Here is a 14,622-nt window from a genome sequence, read left to right on the forward strand (position 1 = left end):
AACACTCCCTAGACCAGCAATGGGCAAACTATGGCCCGCCGGACCTTTTAATCCGGCCCGCAGAGCTAGGCTCCTCTCACAGTCCGCCCTGAAGACCGGTGTAGCATGAAAATCTTCTCCTATGAGGATCTGTTCCCCTCGACGTATCTGCGCATGTGCCGGAGATCGCCGATCGGCTGCTAAGGCCTGAAACTGGCACATGCGCAGATACGTCGAGGGGGACAGATCCTCATAGGAGACAGATTTTCATGCTACACCGGAACGGCGTGGGAACACGGCGAGAGGAACGCGCAGAGCAAAGGTAAGTGAATTGACACAGGGGGGACTTGATATGGGGGATGAATATGGGGAATGAATTATTATAGGGGGGATGTATTACTATAGGGGGGATGTATTACTATGCTTACTATGGGGGGATATTACTATACTTACTATGGATGACACATACACATCATTCATCTGCTCTTGGTCCGGCCCCCGGGTCCAATATATGAACCCATTGCAGCACTCAAGTCAAAAAGTTTGCCCACCCCTGCCCTAGACTGACAATACTATTCTTCAAAGGGGTCTCTTGCTTCTTCATCCAGAGTGTAAGCACTCTGGCCAGATCACCAGGTGAAAAGAGGGAAAAAAGCCTAAAGAAAATGGATGCAGCCACCACATCTCAATTGGGTAAAATGCAATGTATTCGATTTTTGGTTTAAATACCGCTTTAAAATGATCACCACACAAAGGAAGATCATTATTACAAAGATTTATTGACTTCATATGGCAGGTTTTACAAAGATTGAGTATTTACAGAAATATCTACAGACATGCCTAGAAGTACAGCCAGTTGGTTATCTTGGGCTACTGTCATTACAAGGCAGTTGCAAAGAGCGGACACGTTTGGGTGACAAATATATAAAAAAAAACTATACATAATTAGGAAGCTTCTTCATCCTCGATCTTTGGAGCCAGATAGTATTTCACATGACCCATATCTGCAATTCTGTATTCCACCACTGCAAAAAGAAAAAAATTAAACCAATAAAGAGAACCTAAAAAATGACCTTCTAAAGACAACCTATGGATCACATGGTTTATACTGCCACCAAGTGACTGAATTTAGATAAGGTAATGCTAAAATTAACAGTGCAATAGAAATAGTGACCTTAACTTCTGGTACAGCTAGTTAAGCACCAAGTATAAGATTTGCCATCACACTCACCCAGGGGGATATCTGCTGACATGCTGAGTGTCACTGATGCAGACAGGGGTGTTGCTTTGGTGAAGAAATTCAGGTATCGCAAAGCAAACGTTAGCTGGACTGGCTCATTCATTTCTATTGTGACCTGTTGAAAGTGAACACATTTGTCATGACCTGGTTAAAGGACAGAATGAAGATTTCATACAATGTGCTTTACACATTCTGCTGTGCAAGAAAATTACAGGCATTATACTTTCAGCTTTATTCAATGCAGTGAGAATGCTGTACTGCTCTGAGCTGCCCGCATCTGTAGTAAGACGTTTGTCCTCAACCCCCACAGTTAGTCACAGGCTACTGATTGTAGCTCCTCACTGCACTAGTCACAAAAAAAAAAAAAAACGACTTTACAAAGATCATTTTTAAACAAACAAGTCCATGTTCATTACATACCCTGCAGGTAACAAGTTTCCATTTACACAATTGCTGACACGCTAGCTAGTAAAAGCAGAATTTAACTGTTTTAGGAGCTCATTAAATAAAGCATCATCCTGACATTTTAGGTGCTATCTTGCATTTTTGGAGCTACCCATTCTGGGGAGGTTGTAAACCCCTATATATACCCTAAGTAGTGACGGTCCTTTGGTGACAGATTAAACAAATCTTCCTTAAGTTGTACCTGTTTATCTGCAGCACTCTTTCCTACAGCTGTTTAAATTTCAGAATTTATATGGCTTGTCTGTGCTTTAAGAAAACAGGGGGCAGAGAGCTGAAGACATCCTTCAGAGCTCTCGAAAAAAAAAAAAAAACCCATCCAGGAAGAATCGAGGTAGTCATTCTCAGGCTGTATGCTGGAGTTCCCTACAATCACCTTTTTGATGTCAGGAAAACTTGTCAGAAGTGACTTGTGCTAAGAGCAGAAGAATAAGGGAGCAGACACTGCAGTGCTCTGAATTGAGACAAGTACACACTATACAGGGATATGCTTTGTACATATTTCACATCAGAGGTTTGCAAACACTTTAAAGTAGGCTTGTGAAAACAGATTGGAAACTGTTATTGTTTGCTAAGCAAACGCGTTCTAACAGCACTGTAACAGCGCTGTAATCTATATCCTCCCTTCACAATCTGCGTTCTCACTGACCTGGACAAGGGTCTGCACTAAAAAAAAAGTGAAATAGTGGTCTGTCAGATTTTTAGTTAAAAAGCTCATGGAGCAGAGTTGGATCTACATGTTTGTTCCTGGTTAGCAAGTTAAAAGTTACTTAAAAACCAAGTCCACCTTTTTTTCTTCTATAATAAAGCATGAACCAAATTAAAAATATATATTTTCTTTTGCATAACCCAATACATAGCCACGCCCACTGTTTTTAAGTGTCTTAGTGCACTTTTAGTTCAAAGTATATTACTGTACAACTGTAGATGCTTTTCAGTGAAAGGGGATTGTGAATACACTAATGAAAATGCGCAAGATTATAACCCTATTTGTCCTTAATCTACGTAATTAAAAATAATAAAAAAAAACACAGGCCCCATTCACTCACGTTGTACACTGGGCATTCAAGAGAGGGCTGCCAACGCACCAAAATGCATGCCAAGGTACACTGCCTTCGGGCAATGGGGTACTAAAAGGAATGGCACTGCAATGCGTGAATGGTGTTTTGCAGTGATGCAGCAGATATAAATGGGCCCTTCCAAGTTTTTCCTCCAGCAGCTAACTGCCTGGCTCAGCAGTACCTCCTAGAAACCATAAATACAGACATACTTTTCCATGGGGCTAATATAGTTCACTCTGAAAATTAACACCAAACCTAAAAGCAGCAAAGAAACCCTTTACTAAAATGTATGTCCTGTTATTTCATATAGGAGGAGATCAAAAGACATCTACCCCTTCAGACGATAACATATGTTGCTCTATCCCATTAGCATAGCCACTTATTCTAGGGAATGAAAAAGTGGTACTAATATGGGACATGAAGTCCACGTGATCCATTTCATGTTACACATGAAACATGGTCACAACCTGCCCCCGACATCTCCCTGCTGTGCTGTCTTTGAACTTGGCGCAGCTGTGCATTGCTCCACCTGTACAGCCAACATCATTCATGTGATGAATAAAAATACCAAGAACCTTCCGGCACTGTGGCAGAACTCCGTTCTCAATGGGGCACAAGTGCAGTTACATTACCAAACTTGCAGTGCAAGGATACTTTTTCCAGCCCTGTAACAGTAGGTCTATACTTTGGTACAGAGAATTAGTCTGCAGGACGCCAAGCATTGCACCCATGACAGATGCAATGCTTTGCAGACTTAAATGCACATTGCTCAGTGTGAATGTTTTTTTCTTACAAATGTGAAATTAGCTTTTCAGCCATTGTATCAACATTCTTATAGGCAAGGAAGTACCATGTTTCCTCAGAACAAGTTGCCTATAAATAGTATGGTACAGGTAGATTGTCAGGGGTTTACCCAAGACTTAGTCTTAAATGGGGTTAAGTGTTAATTATTGGGGAAATGCCAAGTTCACATTTTTGGTTAAATGTTAATTTTTTAAAAGGGGTTAAGTGGTAAGGCAACCTATAGGATTTAGGGACATGCAGGTTTGCAGGCGGTATGGTTAACCGAATGGATAATCAGATGCATCTGAAAAAGGTCAGTGCCAAAACTTCAGGTGCTATAGCTGGGAAGGGTAACCTGTCCAATTGAGTTACAGAAGTACACCAAGTTTTAGCACAAACACCAAGTATAAATCATATATCAAACACTCAGGAGACATCAAAATTGACTGCTTTCGAAATGCATTGCAAATGTTGGTTAAAAAAACTGTCAGTCCAGTTTTAGTGTGATAAAATTGGTAGCTTCATTAAGGCATGGTACAGTCCAGCAGAAATTTAGATTTTGGTATCCTAAAATAAGGAGTTTACTAGTTTTAATCTTTGAATCCCACCAATAAATTCTTAGTGTTTGATAAAATAGAACAGGTTGGACCCTTGTGTTTTTTCCTTGCACACAAATAGTAAGGTAAGGATCCACACGACCAAGGATGCTCTTCAGTGTATTCGGAGACCACAGAATAAAAGTCGCAAATACAGAAAAGTTAACTTTTCTCTATTTGCAAATATACTGTGGTCTCCAAACACCAGCATCTAAACAGCATCCATGGTAGTGCAGATCCCTCCTTACCTCACTATTGTATGCAGTTTGAGCACCTCGGAATCGGGCACCTTTGCCTCTTCAAGTTATATAGGTAGCAGCACGGTAGTGTGCATTTGTTTTTTTCCCCCCTCACAACCCATCCTGGGGAGATTTCCTGGTAATGTCAGACTGGAAGTGATGCAAAAGCTATTACGGATTTATCCACACAATACTATAAAACTTGTCAGAAATAGAATTTGATAAATCATGTCACTTACAGCTTCCTCCTCTTTATCAACATTTGAAGTCTGTGATAACTTGACATTTCCTGTACCCAGCTCCCCACTTGCAGAGAATTTCACTCCATCCTTTGCACAAGAGATCACAACGGCATCACCAATCTGGCTAAGATCTCGGCAGATACGTGCAAACTCTCCAGACGGCATCTTTATGACACAGCTGTACTCTTGTTCCTGTAGAACAAAAAGCTGCATTAAAGCAGATATTCACCCCAAGACTGTCACCTGCATGCAGCCCTGTTCCTCCCCCACAGTTGGAATTGTGTTTCACCGCTTTATTTTTTGTGCTGAGGCACTATTCTATTTCTCACCTAGGTAAGAACAATATTGCACAAGGATGATGTAAACAAAATTTGGGGCCTTTTTTTTTTCTCTGCACAAGCACACCACAGGGTTGTGTCAGCCCCCCCCCCCCCCAAAAAAAAAACCTTTAGCGCATCTACACACCGGGCAATCAAAAATGGTGGCACAAGTGGAGGGGGAGCCATGATTGAAGGGACACTGATGCTTCCCTAACATCTGCAACATGAAGTAAAAGTCCATATGTGAAAGCCAACAATCTAAAGCCAGACATTCACTTACCGGAATTCCTAACTGCTCAACATCCAAATCCATCAGCTTCATCTCGTAGTCAGAAACCTTCTCTTGATCTACAATACAGTATGTCAGCGTGTTACTAATCCTCTGATAGAGTGCAGATAAATGGCATATTTTACACATGTAACCAAAAAATAAACCACTCAAGTTTTTGAAAGTCTTGCTAACTCCATTTACTCTTTGTAACGCTACATGGATTAAAAATCAAAAAGGAACCTACAAGACTAGAAAGGGTAGCTCATTACCAAATAATTTTACATATGCTTTCTCTGGGTCTGTCACACAAACATCACCACCCAGTAAGCAACTGACCTGAAACACGTATGCAGGGACATTCACACTGCATTAACCACATGCTTGCTCAGGTCATTGAGTACCAGAACTAGTGGATTAACCACCATTCTTCTCAGATGCAGTTAAAACAACCTGCTTTAAAGTTTTTTTATGTAACAGTGCTGAAATGCAGGATCTTGTGATGCCTCCAAATGTTATTCTTCACACGTTCCTCCCAGACAAGTATCATTTGATAGATTTTCATTTATTTCTTGTCCCAATACCATGGGGGCAGAAGTGGTTTCTCCAGTAGGGACAAAAATAAGGCCCTAGCTTCCCCAATTAGAGGGGTTAGCACCAACCCATCCACAATCCTAGCATGGAAAAAGCTGGAGCACCACCACGGCTAAAAATGGTAATACTCAAAGCTGCCGATCATAGGGTTGTCTTTCCTTCTGTAATCTGTATTTATGGATACTGGTATAGTTCTGTGATTGCTAACTACGATGCTTTTACCATGCTGTGTCCACCACCAATCCAACCCATAGCTGACCTGAAATCTGGTATAACATGATGAGCGTTAAGCAGTAGCAAGACTGTGGAAGCCTCTTGCACACTGGGCGTTCAGTCGTGCTGCATGAGATTCTGGCACTTAATGCCAGTGCAAGGGCACTATCCAGCCTTGCTACCAGCAGCCTGTAAAAGTCTGAGAGACAAAAGCTGTTGGGGCTGTGCAGTGCACAGAGAAGTACTATTGTTAGGGCTGTGTGCACCCAGGGGTGAATGTCTGCAATGCAAGAAGTCTGTTCTAGGCAGTCACCAAGCTCAATTTTTTCTCTAACATTAGTATAACTAGGTGCACCATCCAGCTGCGACAGCTGAGCCTTCAGACCAAAAAAGCCAGGATCTCATACACAGTTGCTTAAAGTGGTAGTAAACTCGCTTTCATTTGTAACTAAAAAGTAAGATTATAATAAAGCTAACCTGTAGGTACAAGGAATATTTTTTAAACATGCACCATTTAGGAGATATTCGCCAACTCTGCACCTGGTGACGTCACTGGCACATGCACTCTGAAAGGACGGCATACTGAGTATGTTCCTTTAGAGCACTGTGCTGCAATCATGGCTCCCATACACATGCTTGTTTGTGATGTCATTGTGGCTTGGGCAAACGGATGCAGCCCCCGATAACAGAAAGAAAACCGAGTGAAGATGGAAGCCCTGTCAGCACACCATTGCAAGGCTTTGATTCGAAGTCTCTCATAACATGCTTGTATGCGATTCAGGTTTTTTTCTTTTCTTCAAATCACCTTTTACTACTGCTTTAACACCCAGTGCACAGGGCTTTAAAGTGATAGTGAATTCTGATATAAAATTTGTAACTACAGGCAAGAGTATTACCTGTAGATCCAGTCCTGTTTAGATTGTCACATCGTCTTTAGCTGATGTCACTGCACAGTGCAGTGACGCTTTGCTTTCAGGCCACACCAAGTCTGCCTCTAAAGTAGAATGCTGTGCTGCGATGTCTCCCATGCTCATGTGCAGGAGTGATGTCATCACAACTCCAGAACATGAACCTGCAAGAAACCAGGCAAAGATGGAATTGCCAGCAGCGACAGCTCAACCCTGGAGGGTTCCATTTAAAAAACAAGTCTGCCATAATGCGCTAGCATGCAGTGCACACTATGGCATAAACCTACAAGAGCCAATAAAAAAAAAAAAAAAAAAAAAAAACACTAATGCTGTAAAGCAGAACTAAAACCTCCTATCCTTTTCAGCCAAGGAAGCTGCCATCTTATGGTCCCCATACACTAGAAGAAAAATTGTTTGAAAATATGTAATTTGGTCCGTTCATTTTTTCATGCAGTTAATGCACACAGAAAATGGTTTTTGACTTTGCAGAGCATAAAAACCCCCCCAAAGGAACGGGTGGTAAAACTTTAGCCTAAACTGTAAGGTTAAAGCAGAGGTCGTCAAAATAAAAAAAGTCAGCAGCTACAAAAACCAAACACCTGTTCAATTCAAATCCAATCCACCGGCAATCACGTGTCCTCAGCATCTTCATTGTGGGCACCCAGCTGTGACAGCTTGCGGCTTTAAAGGCAGCTGCCCTCTTTGCATGAGCAAGCAGCACTGCAATCTGATTCTGTAGTCTGGGACTTGTCATGTCCCAAAAGATTACAGGGAGGGAAGAGGGGAGGACAACTTCCGCTTGCCACGGAATTGGAAGAGAGTACCTGTAAAATTCCATACCCCCCCACCTGCTCCCTAACAGGTGCCAATCCTTAACGGGAGGTAGGGGATGATACCCTAACGTGCCTCCTGGTCCTTTAAGGGTTTCAAGGTCATGTGACCACCGTTGATTCGCCATCACAATTGGGAAAGGTAAATTCCGTAAATACCTGACGTGTGCTGGGAATGCGCACTCAGCACGTTTTTGTTAATTGCATGCAAATGTGCGGCTGCTTGGCGTCAAGACCCAGATGCCGGGAGACCGCAAATTTGCGTGTGGCCGGTGTGAAGAGGTCAATGTATTTCTCGTACATTGAAAACAATAGCAATAGAACTGTTGGGACTGAGCATATGTGACATTATGAACAAAAAAAATGTGCATTACATGGGTTATCGTTTGAACTTCAGTACATAATGGTATTGTCTGCTCACTATTTTAAAAAATTTGAATGATTCTGTTACTGTATGGTCAGCATTAGCCTCCAATCTGCAACTGCCATGATTTATTACAGGTACTTGAATAGCGGAGTGCTTTACACATATATTGTACATTCACATCAGTCCCTAACCCTCAAGGGGTGTACAATCTAAGGTCCCTAACTTACATTCATACACATACTAGGGATAATTTAGACAGGATCCAATAACCAGCATATCTTTGGAGTGTGGGAAGAAACCCATACAGGCACAGCGAGAAGATGTAAACTCCAGGCAGGTGGTGCCGTGGTTGGGATTCAAACCAACGACCCTAGTGCTGCCAGCCGGAAGTGCTAACCATTTAGCCTCTGTGATCAGTTAAGACACCTGTGATTTGACAGCTCGGTTGATAAGCAAATGTGACTTAGCATTCCTGACATACCAGGAATGTAACTTTTAAAAACTGATTCTGCTCAAACATTGATTGGTATAAAGCCGTTACATTCCTGGCATACTGGGAGTGTAACTGTCACATTTGCTTGTATTCTCAACCAAACCAAATGGTTGAATGATCACTGATGACATGTGCAGCACCATGGCAGTTACAGATCAAACAGAGGCTAAAGATGTCAGTTTCCTCAGCTGTAAGGGATAGGAGGGTCTAGTTCTGCTTCAAGATGACTGAATATAAGTCAGAGGATTTTTATCAGTATATCTATTTGAAAAGCTCTAATAGTTACGCTTTCCAGCATGTAACAGAAGAGTTCATTAGACGTCATAGTGGGATCATACAGCAGCACAAATCAGGCCACTTACTGGGTGACTCGAACACCATGGTGACTGTGTCTGCATTGTCCTCAGCTCTCAGTGTGATGATATCGTCACTTGCAGCACACTTCAGGATTTTGGACATACTGGAAAAGGAAATAAGAAGTCATTGTACACATTGCATTCCCTCCATTACACCGAGCGTCCAATCACATGTATACAGAACACGGAAGCACCGGCTGCTTTCCCGCGCGGAAGGCGGCTCTTTGTTGGCTAGGAAGCCGTGACATCACCAGCGCGCGCTGGCAAGTCAAAAAAAAAGGACCGCGCGGGAGACAAGACGAGGCATGTCCTCCGGGGATGACCCGCCCACATCATGTGATTAGGCCTGTCAGCCTATGACAGGCCAGATCAGATAGGTTCGTGCGGCCCCATTGCTGTGTAAAGGCGCCAACTGCGAGAACCCGTAAAGTGCTTATGTCGTACAGACCCATCTCCAATCTAATCCGTATAAACAACCCCAATTTCTCCAGCCCCAGCACACGGTCCCTATGTAGGTATCAGCCGTTCTAGTCAGCGGAAGCCGCCATGCTAATCTCCCAGTCTCACCTGCTCATTTTGACCCCGATGGACTGGTTGCGGTCACAGCGGTATGTATCGAAGCCATCGGAGCGGAGGGTGAGCTGCACCAGAGAGACGTGGGACGAGTCCATGCTCTGCAGGCTGATGCCGCTGGATGTGATGTCCCAACACGCCTCATCGATCAGATCCTTCAGCGCCTCTAGCACCTTCTTCAGGATGGAACCCTGCACCAGTCTGGCCTCGAACATGGTGGCGGAGAAGATCCGGTGTGTGTGGCGTGAACAATGAGCTTTTCCCGCCTGCTGCTCTGATCCCGGGACACCGACTCGCCCTCCTACCTTCTCTCACTCCGGCGCCAAATAAGCCCGGCAGCGCCGCCTACTCCGTCTTTTACTGCGCCGGTCATGTGACCCGAAACGTCACGGGAGAATGGCGCCAAATTCATTTCCCGCCTCACTGTGCAGCTGTTCCCCCGTGAGGAGAACAATGTCAGTGCTGAGAAGGTGATAGACACCTAAAACACAGCACCACTCTACTCTGCTCCACAATAAATAATAATACACATATGTATAAATAAATCCACACATGACTGGGATGTACAAACACAAGCTGAGTGCTGTGTGTTCTAGTGTCACTCTCCACACAGCACAGGAGGGAACTTCTACATACACATACATGAACTCCTGAGAGCCGTAGTGTAAAACTGTCAAATGTGCGCTGGAAGCCCACTCAAAGTAAATGTGCTGTCTTAGGCTACGTTCACACTAGCGTTGTGTGCGGGCGGTAGAAAGGCGTTTGGGAAGCGTTTTTACCGCTTCCCAAACGCCTCAGACAATTCTGCACATTGCAGCACATAGTTTGTTCTAACGGGAGCGTTAGCGTTGTGGCAAAACGGACGCCTCTAGTCGAGTCAGGAGGCGTTGAAGCCTCCAATTCTAGTCTATGGTGCCACTTTGCGGGGCGTTTGCAGAGCAGTAACACCATTCAAACTTCATTATAGGCGTTTGTGGGGCGTTTTTAACGCTCGGCAAACGCCTAGCAACCGTGGCTGAACCGAGCATGTGGTGTTTGCCGAACATTAAAAAACGCTCCGCAAACGCCGGACCAACGATTGCCAAACGCTATAGGGGCGTTGGTAAAACAGTCAAGTGTGAACGAGCCCTTAGAGCAGTGGTTCTCAACCTGTGGGTCGCGACCCCTTTAGGGGTCAAACGACCCTTTCACAGGGGTCCCCTAAGACCATCAGAAAACACATTTCCGATGTGTAAAGAGCAGCTACTGTGTAGAAAGCAGCTGCTGTGTTGAAAGCAGCTACTCTGTTAAAAGCAGCTACTGTGTTGAAAGCAGCAATATTGGAGGTAAAACGACACTCATGAATTATAATTACCGGGTAAATAATTTTATGGTTGGGGGTCACCACAACATGAGGAACTGTATTAAAGGGTCGCGGCATTAGCAAGGTTGAGAACCACTGCCTTAGAGTGATACAAAAGGGTATTTATTGTTTTAACATAAAAAAATGTTATACAGGGTTAGAAAATAAAATGGAAACACTACATGATTTGTAGGTGCGAAAGTGACAACGTGTTTCATGTTAAAAGTGGAAGTGATGTAACATTCTTTTGCTTCCGCTGTGTGATGAGACACCTAGCTAACAGGTGGGAAGTCTCACTTCCGTGATAGTTACATAGTTAGACTGGCTGAAAAACAAAGACAAAAGTCCATCCAGTTCAACCATAAAAACCAAAACACAAGTTATAATCCTACACCCACAGTTGGTCTAGATCAGTGTTTCTCAACCTTTTTTTCAGTCAAGGCACCCTTTAAAATTATGAACAGTCCCAAGGCACCCTTAAAAATTCTGGACAGTCTTGAGGCACCCCATTCTAAAATGTGAAAAACGATTCTAATGGTTTTATATAACGCAGCAACATCTATATATGTAGGAAGGGGCATTCCTAGGGGTTGGTGTCACCCGGTGTGATGACACTTGTTGACACCCCCTCCGACGATCCCCGCAGAATGAATCAGATCTGCGGATTGAGCATAATGGATCGGACTCCGATCCATTATGCTCCCCAATCCGCAGATCCAATCCATCCTGCGGGGATTGTCGGCTTTCTTTACAAGTTACCTTTTCGTGGAGCGGGTCCGGTGTCACCCCATATAGGTTGCATGCCGACAATCCCCACAGGATGGTTTGGATCTGCGGACTGAGCATAATGGATTGGACTCTGATCCATTATGCTCCCCAATCCGCAGATCTGATCCATCCTGCGGGGATCGTCGGCTTTCTTTACAACTTACCTTTTCGTGGAGTGGGTCCGGTGTCACCCTGTATAGGTTGCATGCCGATGATCCCCGCAGGATGGATCGAATCTGCGGATTGAGCATAATGGATCGGAGTCTGATCCATTATGCTCCCCAATCCGCAGATCTGATCCATCCTGTGGGGATCGACGGCTTTCTTTACAAGTTACCTTTTCGTGGAGCGGGTCCGGTGTCACCCCATATAGGTTGCATGCCGACAATCCCCGCTGGATGGTTCGGATCTGCAGACTGAGCATAATGGATTGGACTCCGGTCCATTATGATCCCCAATCCGCAGATCTGATCCATCCTGCGGGGATCCTCGGCTTTCTTTACAACGTATCTTTTTGTGGAGCGGGTCCGGTGTCACCCCGTATAGGTTGCATGCCGATGATCCCCGCAGGATGGATCGGATCTGCGGATTGAGCATAATGGATCGGAGTCCGATTCATTATGCTCCCAATCCGCAGATTTGATCGGGATCGTCGGCATGCAACCTATACGGGGTGACACCGGACCCGCTCCACGAAAAGGTAAGTTGTAAAGAAAGCCAATGATCCCCACAGGATGGATCCAATCCATCCTGCGGGGATCATTGGCTTTCTTTACAACTTACCTCTTCATGGAGCGGGTCCGGTGTCACCCCGTAAAGTAGGTGGCACCCGGTGCGGCATGCACCCACCGCACCTGCCTCGGGATTCCACTGTACAGTATGTAGGACACCCAATACTGAAGGTGATTTATTCTTCCAAAGCAAATACACTTTTGCACACTGACTAGTATTCAGTACTGACTAGTATTCCAGTGTTTCTCTTTTCCCTCAGTTCCTCTCTTATCACTCTGCTAATGTGACCCCAGCATTGAAGGAGAGGGGCAGGGGAGGGTCAAACTAGGATGCTGTGCAGGCAGCTGACATCCTCCTTATTAACTGATGATGTCATTGGTTGTCAGGATGTCGGCGGCTAGAAGGTCATAATGATGCACAATGAAAACCTGTGGCTTTGTGTAACTAAAAGTCAGGCTTGATCCACCCGCTGGCTTTTATACAAGTTTTGGGCAATTTTTAGACTTTTTGCCAAGGCACCCCTGAAGAAACCTCAAGGCACCCTAATTGAGAAAGGCTGGTCTAGAGGAAAGCAAAAAAAACAGCAAAGAATGGTCCAGTTTGCTCCTGCAGGGGGAAAAAATTCCTTCCTGACCCCCGAGAGGCAATCGGATATTCCCTGGATCAACTTTACCTATACATGTTAGTATCCAGTTATATTCTGTGTATCCAAGAAAGAATCCAGGATTTTTTTAACCACTTCAAGTCCAGACACTTTCACCCCCTACCTGTCCAGGCCAATTTTCAGCTTTCAGTGCTATCACACTTTGAATGACAATTGCGCGGTCATGCAACACTGTACCCATATGAAGTTTTTAGCATTTTTTTAAGACAGATAAAACTTTCTTTTAGTGGCATTTATTCACCACTGGGATTTTTATGTTTTTTGCTATATAAATTAAAAAGACCAAACATTTTGAAAAAAAAGTGTTTTTTCTTATACAGTGTTGCAAATAAATAATCTTTCTTCATAAATCTTGGCCAAAATGTATTCAGCTATCTTTTTGGTAAAAAAAAAACAAATTAGTTTATTAAAAAAAATTATACTTTTTCAAAAACATTTTTCACATTTTAATTTTATTTTTTTAATATTATCATTTATGGTTTTTTTACATACTGTCACTCTAGCAGTACAGTGTCACCATAGGGGATTTATTTTTATACTGATTGCTTTTATACCCATAAAGGCTGTAAAAGCAATCATTTCTCCTTCTCTCCAGCTATTGAGAAATGATTGGTCACAGCTTGTCACATGGTACAAGGCTGTTGCGAATAGCCTTGTGCCATGTGACCTCGGTGATCATTCACAGATTTCACACGTAGTAAACAATGATATCAGGAAGTGACATCTTGTTTACCACTGTTCATGTGATCACTGATTGGCCAATCAGTGATCACATGCATCGGGACCACACACAGAGGTCCCGTACAGCGATCTGTGTTACAACAGTAACATACGACTGCTTGGAGCTTGAAGAAGGGGACATACCCCAAAAGCTTGTCCTAAAAAATTGTGTATGTGCTTTTCATTCAGTGAAGTCCATTGATTCCAAATAATATATTAAAGCAGAACAATACTCACCTAAACTCCAGTGGTGCAGCATCCCTGAGAAATACTGCTACAGGGCGGCTCGGGTGCACAAAATCAGAAATACTGCTACAGGGCGGCACGGTGCGCAAAATCAGAAATACTGCTACAGGGCGGCACGGTGCGCAAAATCAGAAATACTGCTACAGGGCGGCACGGTGCGCAAAATCAGAAATACTGCTACAGGGCGGCACGGGTGCGCAAAATCAGAAATACTGCTACAGGGCGGCACGGGTGCGCAAAATCAGAAATACTGCTACAGGGCGGCACGGGTGCGCAAAATCAGAAATACTGCTACAGGGCGGCACGGGTGCGCAAAATCAGAAATACTGCTACAGGGCGGCACGGCTGCACAAAATCAGAAATACTGCTGCAGGGCGGCACGGGTGCGCAAAATCAGAAATACTGCTACAGGGCGGCACGGCTGCGCAAAATCAGAAATACTGCTACAGGGCGGCACGGTGTGCAAAATCAGAAATACTGCTGCAGGGCGGCACGGGTGCGCAAAATCAGAAATACTGCTACAGGGCGGCACGGCTGTGCAAAATCAGAAATACTGCTACAGGGCGGCACGGGTGCGCAAAATCAGAAATACTGCTACAGGGCGGCACGGGTGCGCAAAATCAAAA

The 14,622-nt window shown here is 44.1% G+C and overlaps 1 protein-coding gene and 1 non-coding gene across 2 annotated transcripts; both read right to left on the bottom strand.

The window, feature by feature from the left end:
- Positions 1–739: 739 nt before the first annotated feature.
- Positions 740–9,867, bottom strand: PCNA (proliferating cell nuclear antigen). The gene is made up of 6 exons (XM_089681741.1): positions 9,519–9,867; positions 8,958–9,055; positions 5,203–5,270; positions 4,600–4,794; positions 1,211–1,334; positions 740–1,004 (listed from the first exon to the last, which is right to left on the bottom strand). Exons 1-6 carry the CDS (start codon positions 9,737–9,739, stop codon positions 925–927), a joined length of 786 nt encoding a protein of 261 aa, XP_089537867.1. The 5' UTR covers positions 9,740–9,867; the 3' UTR covers positions 740–924.
- On the bottom strand, positions 3,026–3,160 carry LOC149459074 (small nucleolar RNA SNORA29). Its single transcript, XR_016313379.1, has one exon. It is a non-coding gene; the product is annotated as a small nucleolar RNA SNORA29 (small nucleolar RNA).
- Positions 9,868–14,622: the final 4,755 nt, after the last annotated feature.

Source organism: Staurois parvus, unplaced genomic scaffold (genome assembly GCF_062004578.1).
Source record: "Staurois parvus isolate SC_StPar_1 unplaced genomic scaffold, SC_StPar_1.0 ptg000276l, whole genome shotgun sequence".
Classification (NCBI taxonomy): Eukaryota; Metazoa; Chordata; class Amphibia; order Anura; family Ranidae; genus Staurois; species Staurois parvus.

Excerpts from the sequence above, each read along its gene's own strand:
- PCNA (XM_089681741.1), bottom strand. The coding sequence starts at position 9,739 with ATGTTCGAGGCCAGACTGGTGCAGGGTTCCATCCTGAAGAAGGTGCTA. Across the intron at positions 5,271-8,957 it reads CATGGTGTTCGAGTCACCCA|ATCAAGAGAAGGTTTCTGAC; the intron begins GTAAGTGGCCTG and ends ACTGTATTGTAG. Across the intron at positions 1,005-1,210 it reads GTCAGCAGATATCCCCCTGG|TGGTGGAATACAGAATTGCA; the intron begins GTGAGTGTGATG and ends TTCTTTTTGCAG.